At 52.3% G+C, this 16,718-nt stretch overlaps 4 protein-coding genes across 4 annotated transcripts; 3 read left to right on the forward strand and 1 right to left on the reverse strand.

Annotated features, from left to right (window-relative positions):
* Nucleotides 1–10,490: 10,490 nt before the first annotated feature.
* Nucleotides 10,491–11,987, forward strand: J4E84_001895 (uncharacterized protein; the record flags this gene model as incomplete). The annotated part of the gene is made up of 1 exon (XM_049384525.1): nucleotides 10,491–11,987. One exon carries the CDS (start codon nucleotides 10,491–10,493, stop codon nucleotides 11,985–11,987), a length of 1,497 nt encoding a protein of 498 aa, XP_049247881.1.
* A 523-nt stretch (nucleotides 11,988–12,510) lies between these two features.
* On the forward strand, nucleotides 12,511–13,136 carry J4E84_001896 (uncharacterized protein; the record flags this gene model as incomplete). Its single annotated transcript, XM_049384526.1, has 2 exons — nucleotides 12,511–12,678; nucleotides 12,756–13,136. The coding sequence occupies 2 exons, from the start codon at nucleotides 12,511–12,513 to the stop codon at nucleotides 13,134–13,136; spliced, it is 549 nt and encodes a 182-aa protein (XP_049247882.1).
* Nucleotides 13,137–13,435: 299 nt separating this feature from the next.
* J4E84_001897 (uncharacterized protein) lies at nucleotides 13,436–15,557 on the forward strand (the record flags this gene model as incomplete). The annotated part of the gene is made up of 2 exons (XM_049384527.1): nucleotides 13,436–13,441; nucleotides 13,689–15,557. 2 exons carry the CDS (start codon nucleotides 13,436–13,438, stop codon nucleotides 15,555–15,557), a joined length of 1,875 nt encoding a protein of 624 aa, XP_049247883.1.
* Nucleotides 15,558–15,900: 343 nt separating this feature from the next.
* On the reverse strand, nucleotides 15,901–16,694 carry J4E84_001898 (uncharacterized protein; the record flags this gene model as incomplete). The annotated part of the gene is made up of 4 exons (XM_049384528.1): nucleotides 15,901–16,265; nucleotides 16,317–16,400; nucleotides 16,499–16,512; nucleotides 16,657–16,694. 4 exons carry the CDS (start codon nucleotides 16,692–16,694, stop codon nucleotides 15,901–15,903), a joined length of 501 nt encoding a protein of 166 aa, XP_049247884.1.
* Nucleotides 16,695–16,718: the final 24 nt, after the last annotated feature.

The following is a 16,718-nucleotide window of genomic DNA, read 5'->3' on the forward strand; positions in this document are numbered from 1 at the left end:
CGGGTCATGAACACAGCATCGATGCAGTGCGACTGAAGTCTTCACGCTTTGTACGCTGTCCTCTGTACGTCGGGTCGACATGGTGGAACTCACTAGCACTTAGCCTCCATGTCAATTGTGTAGCGCCTGTGTAGGCCTCCTGGGGCCATCTCATAACATTTTCTTGTCTTTGCGTATCTGCCGCTGATAATTACTCTTTCAACGTTGATTCTGGCTGTTCGTTGCTTGTGTGCTACTAGACGCGTCATTTCGCCTCCCGGGTGCGGATGTCTTCCCGTAGATGGCCTCTTTACTTCTTTGAGCGGTCCCCGCGTTTAGGAGAGCTAATGCCGGCTCTTAGGGAGTGTGCGTTATAGGCATTGATCGGCGATGTCTTTTATATGTTCGACGCGTATCTCTTTCTACCTCGACGGTAGGACTTTGGGTCTTGACTGAAGATGCAAACAGCGTGTATCTCTGGCATTTGCCGCTGACGAAGCACTCAGAGTACGCTACATGGAATTAAAGTATATACATTGAGTCGACCTCGAATACACATATGGTCACATGCTCCTGGTGGCTTCTTGCCAGTTTCCATATCACAATAACGGCGATGTATTCTAATTCTCTACGACTGATAGTCGAGAAAACGGTAGACAACGCGACACAAATTCGACATTTCACTGTCGTTCCATCTCTACGAAACAGCTCGTGCTTTCTGGATCATATATGTCAAACATCGATCAAGATACCAGAGTTCATTAACCTAACATAAGTGGAAAGACCACCATTCCTCATGTACAGCGTCTGATCATAAGTATCCGAGTAGCCATATCTGCTAATAGGCTCACTGAATCCATGAAGAACGTCCAACCCAAGCCGGGTATACTCCACTACAAGTCAGATCCCAAATTTTTATCGATGCGCATGTCGTGAACAGCTCCGTCGTGGCTACGTTGGGGTATTTGTACCCGGCTTCGTTGACAGCGTTCAATTTGGAGATCTCCCTGTTCTGACCAAACCTCGAAACTCAAGCAAGAACCAAAATGAGCTTAAGATGACAGTAACGTGTATCGTACACTTGTCTCTCAACCACCATTCCTTTTCCATGCCTTCGCGTCCCTAGTTTCAATGGTATGACTTATGGCTCTTGCTGGATCGACCCTGTTGTGATCTTGAGAAATGTTATAAGCTTCCTCAGCACAGAATTTACGATAATCATGTCCTTGATTCCGTATACAAGACCTGTTGAACTGGGGAATATGAGTGGACATTTTTGCTACCTCCGGATAGCTTCACCACTAAGTTGAGATTCAAGCGTTTGCATTCATGAATACATGCCGCCGTCGCCTTCGTGGTCCCCGCGAAGGAAAGGGTTGGAGGTGTGAACCACGGTACTGCGGTGACACACCAGACACTCCAGCGAACAACATCAAAGCTATTGCAATCATACCGTATACCAAAGTACAAATGCTCCAAGTTGTGGATCTGCTCAGGTGGTAGAGTTACAGGCTATATGGTTCAAACGACTAAGGACATCACCACGCGTTAATTGAATGCCATGCACGTGACTTCTTGTTCCCCGCCTTCTCTGCGTTTGATGCGAGGCTCTCATCCGTAATGTGGCCTCACGAGGTTTATTCCACATTTTGAATCGTGCTGGCTTCGCAAGCCTGGTGGGCGTCTAACCTAAAGAGCCCAATACTGGCATGAGGTACTATACTCTGCAGAATCAATCTCACATATAGACCTAGCTCTAGAAATGCGAGTTTCGTGACGTCCTGAAGTTGCTGTGGGGATGAAAGAGGAAGGTTAATAGGCTTGGCAATTCTGACCCGTGGACGCGAAAGTGGACCGCGCTAGTGGACCGCGTCGCGTTTGCATGGGGAATCTCTGATGCACTGACGTCTGTGATGGACCTTTCTTCTGCCCAACGCACCGCAACCTCACCTCGCCCTCACCCCTTGGAGCCCGGCAAACGCTCTTCGACTGACGCTCCTTTGACAGATTTAAGACCACCCAACTGCCTGCGCGCCTTCCCTCCTTCCACAACCACCTGCGCCGGGCATTGAACGGGCGCGACGGACTCTGCAGCATAGATAGCATCCCCTAGATAGTCACAAGTGTAGCCCTTTGCGCTCGCATAAAGGCTCTGAGGACAGTGAATGCTGAACTGCGCTTCGTCATCTCGGAGGGATTGTGAGCGGGGCGCCGTCCTAAGCAGGAAGGGCCTGGGTGAGGCATCATGGCGGAAATCCTCGAGAAGATAGAGTAAGTACTGATGCTTACCAACCCTCATCCCTATCACCTCGATCGCTTCAGGTCCGCCCGGAGTATTGCTACACGTACCCTCCTGTCGTTGCCAGCAGCTACATCCACATGCCAGACATGGCTAACCTTGTGTCTCACAGCGAGCTCCAACAGCTACCCGAAGAACAGCATCTATTTTGCCCTCGAATCGGCGATGACGGATCAGTATACTACGACGAAGACGTTGCGGCATACCCGCCCGAAACCGATCCCACCGAACTCGCCGACCGCAAGCTTAAGCTCGAAGCCGCCGAAGACAGGAAATGGACCGCGCTCAAGGCGACCGAGATACTGGCATTCGACGGAGAGGAGGCAGCACCGCACAAGGAGTGGCTAGTCAGCCGGCTGAACAGCCTCATGCAGAGCTGTGATGTCTGTGTGAGGGTCTTCCACCAGAGCAGAGCCGAATGGCGAACTCGGCTGATCGACTCCTACGACGAGGACAACATTGGTGATTTCTTACAAGTGGTAGACAACCAATGCCTGGGTCGCATACAGAAGGGCTTGGACGATGCCAACGACATACTCAGCAAAGCCGAACCGAAGACGCGCTCAGTCCGACTGTTACCGAACGAATGCACATACGGCTTCTTTGAAGCACTCAGCTGCGACGCCTTAATACGAAACGAGGAACTCCTCCAGGGACACTTCGACGCACCATTCGACATGGTACAGACGAAAAAGCGATTAAAGGTCCAGACATACCTGCCTGCTATGACGAGATTCCTGTTCAGCAGAGTCGACAGACGGCACAAGTGGGCGACGGAGTCATGGTCAACTTTCAAGAGGAACATGCTCAAGTCGGAGTGGGATTGGGCTGTACGGGATTACGTCACGAGTGTCATGATGAAGGTTCAGATGAGCAACTTGGACTTGTCCATCGTACCGCTCTTCTGGGGCGGCATGCGGCTCATAGTAGCAAAGATGGACCGGGACTTGATCACGGACTCTCTACGGGGCCTCGATGGAGACTTCTATCGACTGATGCTTGATCACCTCTCACTGAAGTCTGAGGGCTTCCTCGATCTGATTGCGACCATGAAGCAGCTGCTGGAGAAGTCACCGATCGACTACTGGGACGGCATGAATGCTGTCACCCCTTCCATTGCCACAGTGGTAGAGCAGGTGTTTAATAGCCCTGTCTTCAATCAGCTCCTCCTTGCAACAGCGGAAGCAAATGAGCAGAACATGAACAACCTTCACGCTGCGTTCGCCTGGATACCCGTCTTCCTCGACTCTATCAAGCTATCCAACCTTGGACCGTCTGTACGACCTTTTGCACAAGCGCTACTTGGCCGCTGCCAGTCCGACCGCTACCCCCCTGCGGCTAGAGCATACTGCTACAAGGAAGGCCTCAAAGTACTGGATTACGCCTTCAGGAAGATGGGCGAAGGCAAGACCATCGACAAGTTTGTTGGCCAACCAACAGTTAACGGCATGCTGGATTTGCTATCGACCTTCATACAGTCTCTCGTCACGAGCCTCAAAACCTTCAAGCAAAACAAGGAAAACCAAGAGGATATGCAACTAACCCTCTCAGTGATCGAGCATGCATTCAAGCTGGAAGCGCAGTCTCTCATTGTTGAGCGGCAGCTTATTTCTGCGCAGCGGCCATCGCCCACCGAAACGCCCCCATCAAGCCCACTATGGAAAACGGTTCTACGAGCAATAGGGCCCGATAGCTTAGAACTTGCTACGCATTTGCTGATAGCTGGGAGAGGCTTGATCGGCATCGAAACACTGCAGATGAAGTCGGGTGTCGACAAGGTACCCCAAACGGTACGACACTTCAACGACCGTTTCAGACTACTTTCTCAGTCCGTTACCGACGTTGTGGAGAAAATGTCAGAATTCGACCCCAAATTACTGCAAGCCTTGTTCGGACAACAGCCTGCAGCAAGCGCCATCGTCTCACTAATGTTTTCGTCCACGGAAGACACTCGCAACTCCGCTATTGAGCTTCTGAAGGTCATTAGTGGGGAAGAAGAGCGCCGAGGGGCTCTACAACATATCTTGAGAGCCCATTATAGGCACGTTGTTCGAGGCATCTCGGACTCAGTCCGACAAGTTCGGCTAAAGAAGGCCTTCGCTCCCGCACCAAGTATGATCCGGACATGTACCGACATTATTGACATCCTTTGCAACTCTCAAGACGGTATTTTGCGAGGCCGAGAATACGACTCCAACGACGCTGCAGCAACAATGAACCTATGGGAGAGCCTATGGGATTCACTAACGATGATCTTCGCCACCACTGAAGCCTGGAGTAACTTGGGTTTCTACGACAAACACATGATGATGGACTTTTGCCGAGACACTATGCAATTTGCTGATGTTCTGTTCGACCAATGCAGCATCTTTGCAACTGCGCTGAAACCACCGACCGGCGATGAAGAAGAAGCAACATCAAAAACGGCGTTACTCAAAGAGCTGCTTGCTCGGCCTGCAAACGCGATGGAAGGTCTGGCGAAATGGCTTCGACTTCGTGACGAGTTTCTGTCTAGTAAATCCGTCACTTTGATTAGCAAGCTTCTTGTTCGTCTACATCGCGTGTCCATCGAGATCGACCCCGATGCGCTCTCGTACATGGAACGAGTTCTCTCAGGAGACGTCCGCGCGAAGCTGAGTCAGACACAACAGGCGGAGCTGCAGCAAGCGCTTGAAGAGCATCTGGGCCGCCCGCTCGTGAAGGAAGAAGAGCCCGCGCAACCCAAGCAAGCATCTATCAGCAAATGGATGGCTCCTGGAACGGCACAGTCTACGGCAGATGCCAAAGCTAAGTTGTTGGCCAGCATGACTTCCGGGTCTAGCAAGTTCCAGGAGCGACGTGAGCAGATGAGAACCGCCGAAGCGAAGGCTGCGCAACAGAAAGCTCTCAACGACAATAAGAAGAATACCCAGGAAGAGTTCAAGCGCAAGCGGCAGGCCGAAAAATTAAAGCGCGAACAAGAGAAAGCTGCTGCGATCGCTAAGGCCAAGGCAGCCCGGGGTGCTTCAGGTCTCACCGCCGAAGCCGGCTCTGGCCTCGAAGGCTTAGGTGTCCTGGGCAAAGATCAAGCTGCGAAGGGAGAGGGATTGATGCATTCTTCTGATGAATCATCCGACTCAGACGGTGACATCGATGAGGATTTGTTTGGCATCAAGAAGACTAAGGTCAAGACTGGACCGAAGACGAACATTGTCAACGAAGTCAAGATTCAGATGCCGACGAAGAAGAAGAGAGCTCAGCGTTCTGCCAAAGACATGCGTGCTCGTCTGGCGCCTGATCTCAGCAGTCTGCACCGTACTATCCTTGGCTGGAACTACTTCCACGAAGGCGACTTCCCACCCAAGTCTAGGCCAGACCAGTACTCTAAGGTTCTCAGTACTTTCCGTACACCTAATGATTACCAGAACACGTTCGAGCCTCTTTTGACTCTGGAGGCATGGCAAGGTTTCGTCAAGGCTCGTGAAGAGAACCAGTCCAAGCCATTCGAAATCAGAATTACGTCGCGAGCTGCTGTCGACATGTTCCAGGAAGTTGGTAGCACCATGACCCACGTCGAGAACAAGGAAGTCTTCATTTCTGAAGGAGACATCATACTCTTCTCGCGGACCAAGTCGCCCTCTGCGAATGAGCCCACATGTCTTGCCAGGGTATTCCGCGTGAAGAGGAAGCAACAGCACATCGAAGTTTCGTACCGGGTCGTACCAGGCAATCCTCTGTCAACCTCACTGCAGCCGAACAACACTATCCTCGGCTTCAAACTCGAATCGATTACTTCTCTAGAGCGCGAATACGGTGCGCTGAAAGGTCTTCAGTACTATGATCTGTGTGACGAGATCATCCGCGCGAAGCCCTCTCCGCTTTTGACCTACAAGGATAGCCAGATCCAGCCGCTCATTTCCAACTACGACGTGAACCCGGCGCAGGCGAAGGCCATTAAGTCTGCCATCGATAATGATGCGTTCACGTTGATTCAAGGGTAATTCCAACATCCGTGTGTCGGCAATTACTATACTAACAAGACTGCAGACCACCCGGTTCCGGAAAGACCAAAACAATTACCGCCATCGTTGGAGCGATTCTCAGCGACAGTCTTCGCAACCGCGGCACCGCCATCGCTATTCCAGGCCAGCAACGTTCAGATGCTGCTTCGAAGAAACTGCTTGTCTGCGCGCCGAGTAACGCGGCCGTCGATGAGTTGGTCATGCGTTTCAAGAACGGCATCAAGACCCTCAGTGGCGAGTCGCGCAAACTCAACATTGTACGCCTAGGTCGTGGCGACGCTATCAAAGCCAGTGTACAGGATGTGACGCTAGAAGAGCTTGTCAACAAGCGACTAGGTGTAGATCCATCGAACGGCAACGACCGAGAAGCGACGCAAAAGCTCTTTCAGGAACACAAGCAAATCTCCGATCAATTGAAGCAGGCCTACCAGCAACGAGATACTGGGGAGGTTAAAGGCGAAGCTGCGAGCAAGCTAGACGACGATATCAACGCGTTGCGCAGGCGGAAGACGGCCCTGGGTACAAAGATTGACAATGTCAAAGATGACGAAAAGCTCGCCGGCCGAAACGCAGACCTGAACCGACGACGAGCACAGGAAGCAGTCTTGAATGACGCACACGTCATTTGCGCAACACTCAGCGGCTCTGGACACGAAATGTTCCAGGGTCTGAGCATTGAGTTCGAAACTGTCATTGTGGATGAGGCTGCGCAGTGTGTTGAGATGAGCGCTCTTATCCCCCTTAAGTATGGTTGCGCCAAGTGTATCTTGGTCGGAGACCCGAAGCAACTGCCTCCAACAGTGTTCTCGAAGAAGGCGGCCGCCTTTCAATACGAACAGAGTTTGTTCGTTCGCATGCAAAAGAACCACCCAGACGACGTGCATCTACTAGACACCCAGTATCGTATGCACCCGGAGATCAGCTTGTTCCCCAGTCGAACGTTCTACGACGGCCGACTCTTGGACGGTGGCGATATGGCCGCCCTGCGCAAGCAACCCTGGCATCAGAGCATGCTGCTTGGACCTTATCGCTTCTTCGATGTCCAGGGTCAGCACCAGGCTGCTCCGAAGGGCCATTCGCTTATCAATATTGCCGAAATCAATGTCGCGATGCAATTGTACAAACGAGTCACTTCCGACTATCCCGATTATGACTTCAAGGGAAAGATTGGCATTATCACACCATACAAGAGCCAGCTGCGCGAACTCAAACAGCGTTTCATGAACGCATACGGTCAGAACATCATCGAAGACATTGACTTCAACACTACAGATGCTTTCCAAGGTCGTGAAAGCGAGATCATTATCTTCTCCTGTGTACGAGCCTCTCCGTCAGGTGGCGTTGGTTTCCTCCAGGACATCCGTCGTATGAATGTCGGTCTCACGCGTGCCAAATCGTCTTTGTGGGTGTTGGGTAACTCCGACTCGCTCATGCGAGGAGAGTTCTGGAAGAAGCTCATAGTAGACGCTAAGGAGAGAAAGCGGTTCTCTGCTCAAGATGTGCCAAAGATGCTGAACCAGCATTCTAGCAAATTTCCGGCACCAAAGGAGGGTTATGTGCAACCTAATCGTCCCATACCAGAGGTCAAATCAGAAGTAAAGTCAGAGCCCATGAGCAGGGCAGCCAGCAATCAGTCGAGTACCTCTTCAGAATCAGCGCCCAAGGCTATCAAACAAGAGATCAAGTCGGAGATAAAGAACGAACGAACACTTGTACATCACGAGAAGCGCAAGTTTCAAGACAGCAACGACGCAGGCGTAATCAAGCACGAGAGTAGCGACGCCGAGATGGAAGACGCTCCGTCTGACTCTGCCTCCAACACTATGAATGGTGGCAGTGGACGATCAACGCCAGCTGGCATGGCCGATGCCCAACGCAAGAGCTCAACGCCCAGTGGAGAGATGTGTAACGGAACGCATGGCGCGGTCGCTCCTCCGCCGGGGGATGTCATTGGCGGCATGTCGATGGCAAAGCCCAAGATCCGCAGACGACCTCGCGAACCACCAAACCCTTTTATCAAGAACAAGAAGCCAAAGAATGGCTGATTGTACATTATCTGGCCAACCGGAGCTGCTAGAGCAGCACGATTTCCTTATGTATATGATTTGGCAACAGCTACTTCTAGTAGTATGTGGCATCATTTGGCGTGGCGGACACTTTGATCAGCATTGACTGGCGTTCTGTCGCATTCCTGTGTATATGTAGCTATCCGACATTATTACTTCCTGGGGCCATATGCCCTGATATCGTATTAGATGAAGATCGGCCACGATGCCTAAAGGGGCGCTCTGTGGCTGAGATCTGGCAGGTAATGATCGACGTGCGTGCCGTGAGCTGAATCGCGTTGAGTGTGAACTACCGTACGTCTTTCCCGAAGTCGGGGAATATCCAAAGCGTAATATAGCCTAGTACGTGCAGTTCGGCGTCTTCTAGACATCTGAGCGCAGTGCATTGATCAGGACTATGCGTGGTCGCAGCATCGCAAGTGCGTGAGGGCCACGACTTTCTCTGGCTAGTCAGGCGTTCCTGTACCACCGTGACGCTCACCGCCCATTCTCAATTATTGGATTCTGCACTCCACATCATTCAAGCAAAAATCGACAGTCCCTTGTCGCGGATCATTCTGCATCGGCATATGCCTCAATGCATCAAAGCGCGATATCAGCAAGGCGCTCCCCTCGTCGCCGGATCAAGCAAGCCGCACTGCCCTCAATCTATACCTGTACTACATCGCCACCAATCACCATCGTGCACTCGTACTACAAAGCGATGCGCCCAGTTATCGTCATCGGCGAGCGACACATTCTCCAGATCGTGGCTGGCTTGCAGCTTGAGTTCCGCGGCGATTTCTAAAATGTTTTGTGGGCAAACAATTAAAGTTTGTGCTCCTCGGCTGCAAACATCCTTTGCGTCGCGGAGATTCCACTACTTTCAAATGCTACTCCCTGCTCCTATCATCTTGACCTTTCCAGGGCAAAGACATCTCCCGATCTATGCGACCTCATTGTCGGCTACCGGCTTCGCTGTCAATACGCTGTAGTGTTACGTTGCTCACCTCACGGCATCACGAGCTCGAGAAGTGATCCCTACACTCAGATCCGCCCCTGATTACACCACATCACTTTTCTCCTGTCGAATTTGAGAAACTGTCTTATCTGCAGCAAGCTTAGGCGCGAAGAAAGCTGCCGGTCGCCATACTTCCTAGACACTAAGGCCAAACCCACGTCGCCTCTGCCAATCACCGAAGCCAACCCTCCACCTACCCCTGCTTGGGGTTACAGCCAACAAGCAGCGGTCTTCGTGAGATACAACACTACTGCGTCTGCTGAGTTACCCATCTCCTGGCTGTACCACAATCTGAGCCAGCTTTCCCTGCTACGCAGTACTTACAGCTCACGTTTAGGCATCGGGTTTGAATGAGGACTGTTGTTCCCAAGTCGGCTTTAAGGGTACCTAGCAGCCAGATTGCAGTCATGATGTCGTCTGCTTCGACAGAAAATCTCTTGAACTCGTTTCCAATGTTCGGGAATACCAGATGGAGTGTTCTTGAATATACTGGGGCGTTGGGAGAGACGTGTAAGATGAACACAAGCGTGTCGTCCGAGTCGCTCAAGCGCAATTCAACGGCCTCGACGCAGGACGAAAACACCCCGCCGACCACTGCAGGGACTCCACCGACTGGCTATGGCTTGTCATCACCGGTGCACTTTATAGACGAGTCTGGGTGCCAACGAAGACGCAAAGGCTCTTTCCTCAACCATACCCCACGACATTTCGAAATGCGGTCTTCAAAGCCACTCGACGTGTATCAACCTTCCAGAAGTTTCAAAGAGAACTACTCGCGTCCCAGAACGTCTCAAGGGTTCCGTTCACCCAGCAACAATCGTATCGCTGCAAGTCCACGTGCTTGTAGCTCGTCAACAGCGTCACATACTACTGGAAGGTCCACCACAATTGAGTCTCGGGAGGCAATCGAGCTTGACTCCAAGGAAATATCGTCGCCGTCGTCACTTGAGGTCTATCAACCAACAGCCAAGCCAAATCGACGCTCGTCCTCCGTTCCTTTGGCCAGAGTGCTTACTTATGAGCCTTGCTCCGCTTTGTCTTCCGAGCGTGTAGGCCGCAATGCCAGTATTGGAAACGCAAGCATCCCAATCAGTCGCCCACAAGATAAGAAGCGCCAGCGCCGCCAGACGCCATTCAAAGTAACGATGCCGAATCTCACGAATGCCGCACGACATGCGCCACTGGAGCCACTGGTAGCCAAGCACCGACGCAAGGCTAGCTATGACACCATGAGTGAGCTGCTACCTGAAATCGAAACCGAGCAAGTTGGCGAAATGGGTACTTTTGGAGTGATCCAGAGATACTTCGATAGCCAAACGGGCGGTCCAGTGTCTGCATCGAAGGCGATTTGTCACGCCTACTCACCAGACCCGCGAGATGTTCCCCTCCCAGTTTCACCTGAGCCTACTCTTCCGAAATCGACCAGAGAGTCTATTGATATCTACGCCATTGGTGAACCAGATCTGCATGAGCCGCCACCAGCAGTACCGGATCGAAGTCCAAAGCGGCTCACGAACCCAAGCTTCCCAACCCAGATCGAGCCTGCCGTCTCCACGCATGAAGAGTTTGTCTTCGTAGATGAGGAGCAACATTCGTTACATGACGACGACAAGCAACTGGAGGGTGATCTCCACGTTCGGAAGAAGCGAATCTCAAAACGCCTTGACGTAGGACAGGCTGGCCGCGTAGGTTCATCGCAGGTAGGACGATTGGCGCCACCAATTCTCAGCCACGATGCACTGACAGCGAGTGCTGATCTTGGTCTGAATGATCTCAGCTACTACCTGAAGCATACTGGACCATCTACAGACCCTCAGTCTACGGCACAACCGCGGAAGCAAATGAAGCTATTCAAAGTCAAACAACGCAAGACTCTGGCTTCTCGTGTTGGATCAGTGGAAGGCTCTCCTCAGCGAGCACGCAGACAGGCGCCTATTCCGACGTGCGCCCGCGAGATGACCACGTCTGGAGGCGCGCGACATCTGAGGATCGTCATACCGACCGAAAGCCCTCGCAACACTCAGCTGGTTGCTGTTCCCACATCTCAACCTCCAAAACAACGACGCTCCCGACACATCGCCATCACATTCGACGAGGAGATGCTGAATCCCCTCGCCAGCCCGAAAGTGGAGCGTATAATGGCCAGCCATGGGCGTCGTTCATTCTCTGAACCAGCTCCTGTGTCGCCGCGGAGCCCGAAGAGGCTACCCAAGTCACCAAAGCTGGTGCCTGCTGATGACCACCCACTAGCGGTATCTCCCGAGCCACGGTCAAACCGAGAAGATCAGACGAGAGCTCGGAAGCTGCGAGACTTGCAGCGCATCAAGCGCAAGCCATTGCCGACGTACGAACAGAAAGAGCAGCATCCCGAGCCGGTTGCTGGAGCGTTACCGACGCCAGCTCACACACCAGAACCTCTGTCAGATTCAGTCGCGATTGACAGTGGCCATGACGAGGTTGCCGAGGAAGAGAGTTCGATCAGCAAGATGGCACGGATGCAGGAGAGGGCCATGTTGCTGCAGAGACAGAACATGGAGCTCACAGAGGCGCTGGCGAAGATTGTGGGGCTCGACCTTGAAGATGGAGATCTGAAGCCGGAGGACGTGCTAAGAGCAGTCAGGCAGGTCAGGTTCTCGCGATAAAGATAGTAACAGGCGGACGAGTGTGGGTACTCAATAATCTGCATTGCAATTAAATATATCTTTAATTTGTGACTGGACTCTGTCAATGCTTTGGTGTCGCAATACGATCGTGACGAGCCGACACGAGGGAGCTCCTGAAGATCATGACGAGGCTTCCCTGAATGTTCCAAATATAGATCTGGTTCCTGGATGCTTGGCACATTGCCCAGCTATCGCAACGATCGTGTAGCCACCTTGCTGAGTACCCAGGCATCTTGAAAATCGAACCGCTGCACTGTTTTCGTATACTCAACGTCTCAAGTATCGCTACCAAGCTCACATTAATCTATCGGTTGTCTTGAAAGCCGCGACCTCCTTCTCACCGCCTGCTTATCGATAAGACACCAAAGGACCCCCGCGACACCCAATCCCGCGCGTTGGCACGAGCTGTAGAAAGACTGGTCAATCGCGTCGCAGACCTCGTCACGAACCAATTAACCACCTGCATTCATACCTCACCAGCTTGAAGCAATCCATACACACGATGTCAACGACCGAAGGCCCACTCTTCAGCTCCGAGCTCATCTCGCCCGAAGTCCTCAAAGCACTCCCTGAAGGCTACAGCTGCCGACCGCTCGAGAGGAAAGACTACCACAATGGCTTCCTAGATGTACTTAGGGTGCTCACCACAGTGGGAGACATAACCGAAGAGGTACGAAACCTCTTCCAACCCCCTACAATAAGCAAGACATAGCTCTGCCACACCCACTCCGAAGCAAACACACGTAGTACAAGCGCACCGCTAACACACCAACCTCCTCACAGCAATGGAACAAACGCTACGACTGGATGTCCGCCCGCAACGACGAATACTTCCTCCTCTGCATCACCGACTCGTCCAACGCCATCGTCGGCACCGGCGCCCTCATAGTCGAACGCAAGTTCATCCACCAGCTCGGCCTCGTAGGACACATTGAGGACATTGCTGTAGCCAAGGACCAGCAGGGCAAGAAGCTGGGTCTGAGGATCATCCAGGCGCTGGACTTTGTCGCGGAGAAGGTGGGCTGCTACAAGACTATCCTGGATTGCTCAGAGGCGAATGAGGGATTCTATGTTAAGTGTGGGTTTAAGAGGGCGGGGCTGGAGATGGCGCATTATTATGGGCGGTAGATGTGGTGAGAGGGGGATGAATTGCATAGTGAGGGCGTTATTTGGAGGGATTGAAGAGATGTTAGATCTATGGGATATAGACTATCGACAGAGTACAGCTAGAGCACAGAAATCTGGTATGGAGCTGCGCGTAAACGTCGTTCTCTTCAGATGCCTATATTGTGACCAGGAAAAGTCCCCCGGATTTGCGCACCGGACCTGATGCTCCAGATATTACGAAATGCACGCATCACGATCAATGGTTTTAACGCAAAATGTTACAGAGCGCGTGTTGTACTGTGTTTGTTATCGATTCCGGGATGTTTGTTGCACTTTAGGGTTGTCGTAGATCAGCTAAACCTCGATTTGCTCGCTTGCACTCTACCACCAACGCCATCATCACCACCGCGCAACTTGAGAATCCAAGGCAACGATTACTATCGAAGAAGCAATTTATCGCCGATGGCGGATAATCCTGATTTTCGCTTGGACCGCAGCAATCTGATGATCATTTGATTTAGGCGGGGGTTGAAATTTATCATTGTGGACGAGTCATTCAACATCAAGAGATAGTTCACGGACAAGATGGCACACGATGAGCAACACGAGAATTGCGAAACCAGAACGTCACGAATTAGCGAGAAGAACACAGGTCACGCAGAAGTGGGGAAAGTACAATCAAAAGCGAAGCCCGAAAACCAAGAATCTGCAGGCAACAAGTTCTCACCCTACGACATATCCAGTGCGCCCAGGGTTTCTACCGGCCTCCCACCCGAGATATGGACCATAATGCAATCTGCGCCGGCGAATCTCGCGCCTGAGTACTTTCTCGAAACCAGTCGCGACCTGCTCGAGAACCCTAATCGAACCTCAACCCATCTTGCGCGCGCAGAGCTTTCCTACCAAAGTTTCACAGACGCAACATATAATCCCAAGGCTAGTATCCCAGAGGAACTGGCAAGTATTGTCAAGCATCTACGACCAGAATGCCGACCGCAACTGATCGATGGAGGTATAGAAGGGTACGAGCTAGAGTACACGGTTGTACGGAAACTCATACCTCGGAATCCGAAGCTGGATGACTCGCTGATGCAGACTTGTCATCTTTTTGTATCTCACGAGGATGTCAATATCGCCAGCGCAGATGAGAAAGAGGAGACCGTCAAAGCAGAGCGGTATATGGTTGTATACATTCCTCATGCTGCAACCCCAGAAGCCATTCCCTACTATCACCCCAAAGTCCGCTCGTTGGCCATGCTATATACATACTTTCCATCCACCTCTAAATCATTACATACATCTCTGATCTCCGTACCCGGGCACCTGTCTATTCATTACTCCCTCTTCCCTGGCCAACCTCTGGATAATCGCCTCTCCCGCACTGGTCTCAAGCTTCTGGAAGTCATACACAAACACTCGCGCGGCCGGCAAGCTGGGTATAAGAAGCGCGTTCATCACGATCAAGTCATCAGTCAAAAGAGGTTCCAGGACACGTATGCATTCTTGAAGGGCAAGTATGCGAAAGATCTGATCGAAGGATGGGTGGAGCAGACGCCTGCTGAGAAACATGTCTTTGAAGACCTGGGGATTACTGCCTTTCTCATGGAGCTATGGACGGACATGTACGGACCTAAGAAGGACAAAATCAAGCATGACGAGGGCTTTATGGAAGAGGAGGAAGATGCAGCAAAGCAAAAGACCAAAATAGCACAAGCCAACTTCCCAGGCTTCGTAGACATCGGCTGCGGAAACGGTCTCCTCGTCCACATCCTCAACGCCGAAGGTTGGCACGGCTGGGGTTTCGACGCCCGACGAAGAAAAACATGGGAAACCTTCCCACAACACCACACCGAGAAACTGCAAGAAATGCTCCTCGTACCTGAGATCCTCCAACCACCTCCCTCAGACACAAATCCCCCCTCAACACCCCATCACAACGGCGTCTTCCCACCCGGTACCTTCATCATCAGCAACCACGCCGACGAACTCACCCCTTGGACACCGTTACTGGCATACCTCAATTCCTCGCCTTTCATCGCCATACCATGCTGCTCGCATGACTTTGGTGGAACGAGATTCCGCGCGCCGGCGCATGCAAAACATGTTATTCCCGATCCCATGACGGCGGATTCGAAGAAGCCCAAGCAACCCTCTGCGTATGCCAGTCTGTGCAGTTGGGTATGCCATCTAGCAGAGGAAACTGGGTTTGTGGTTGAGAAGGAGCATCTGAGGATTCCTAGTACGAGGAACATTGCTGTGCTGGGGAGGGGCCCGCTCAAGCAAGAGGGACGCAAGGGTGGCCAGGCGAGTATAGAGGAGAGACTCGAGTTCTTGAGAGTATTGGTGGAGAAGGAATCAGGTGGGCAGCCGATCGGGCAGACTTGCGTTAATTGGATGCAGAGCGGTGATGGGCTGATGAAGACTGGGAAGGGCGGACATTGAGACGGAGGATCCTCTGTGCTACGAGATAATGAAGAAGTGCAAGGCGCCCTATGTCGCGTCATGATCGTTCAACCCAACATCAACTAGGTGCAGCTGACATGATCTGTGACAGGACACGCGCTCAGATGCACGAAGAGCAAATCAAACAGGATAGTTCACTGAAGGTTATGGGGTATCATTGAGGACATGGTCGTCCAGGACTGCATCATCGCAACTTAGACAAGCGATCCATTCGTAGTATCATCCGGTCATTTCGCCGTATCCGAACCCATTTTGTAATGCAGTAAAGCCCGACATGAAGATGAAACCGTATCTAGCCTTACTCCAGAAAGCCCTCAACTGCTTACGAAGCAGGAGCAGCGCCGCGTCCCCGGCCGAAGCCACCACGGAACTCGGGCTTGAACTCGCCAGGGGCAGCACCCTCAGCCTTCTCGCCAGCGTCACGGCGGCGGTAGCCGTCACGGTCACCACCACGGTCACCGCCACGTCCACCACGACCGCCACCACGGCGCTCACGGTCGTCACCGCCGCCGAGCATACCCCGGGGAGGAGCAGAGCGCTGCTGCTTGATGTGGGTCTGGGGAACGATCTCGGCGGGGAGGTGGAGCCATTCACGGAGGTAGTCGAGACCCTCAGGGGTGAGGGTGTAGTAGTACCATTGCCATGAGAAGCGGGTCTTGAGGTAACCGCGCGAGGTCAAAGACTGGCCTGTTGACTGTTAGGGGCCGACGGTGTTGCAGTGCAGTAGGGGGTACTGACAAGCCTTGACGACGTAAAGGTTCTTGGTGTCGATCTCGCCGTGCTTGGGAAGGTTGAAGTCCTTCTTAGCAACCAGAACTCCCTCTGTGGTGACCGTGTGTCAGCCTATCCTTATATGCAGCAAAGCCGCGAAAATGTATAATGGTGCCATAGCCATGGCTCGAGTGCGCGGGGATACTAACCTCTGAAGAGGTACCTGGAGAGAAGAACGGTTAGCAAATATGTTCAATTGTATGGAAGGGAATCAAGTGTAGCTCAGCCCATATCAAGTCGTATCATTTCGTGCGAAACTCAGAGCTCGAATGCGCCGTGGCATTGTTTGTTGTAGAGGGGGACTAACTCGTGGATCTTCTTGCGGTCGGCCTTGGGGATGAGCATCTTGACGGTTTGCGAGAAGTCTCG

This window comes from Alternaria hordeiaustralica, assembly GCF_023758085.1.
Source record: "Alternaria hordeiaustralica strain BMP 2776 chromosome Unknown scaffold_2, whole genome shotgun sequence".
In the NCBI taxonomy this organism is placed as follows: domain Eukaryota; kingdom Fungi; phylum Ascomycota; class Dothideomycetes; order Pleosporales; family Pleosporaceae; genus Alternaria; species Alternaria hordeiaustralica.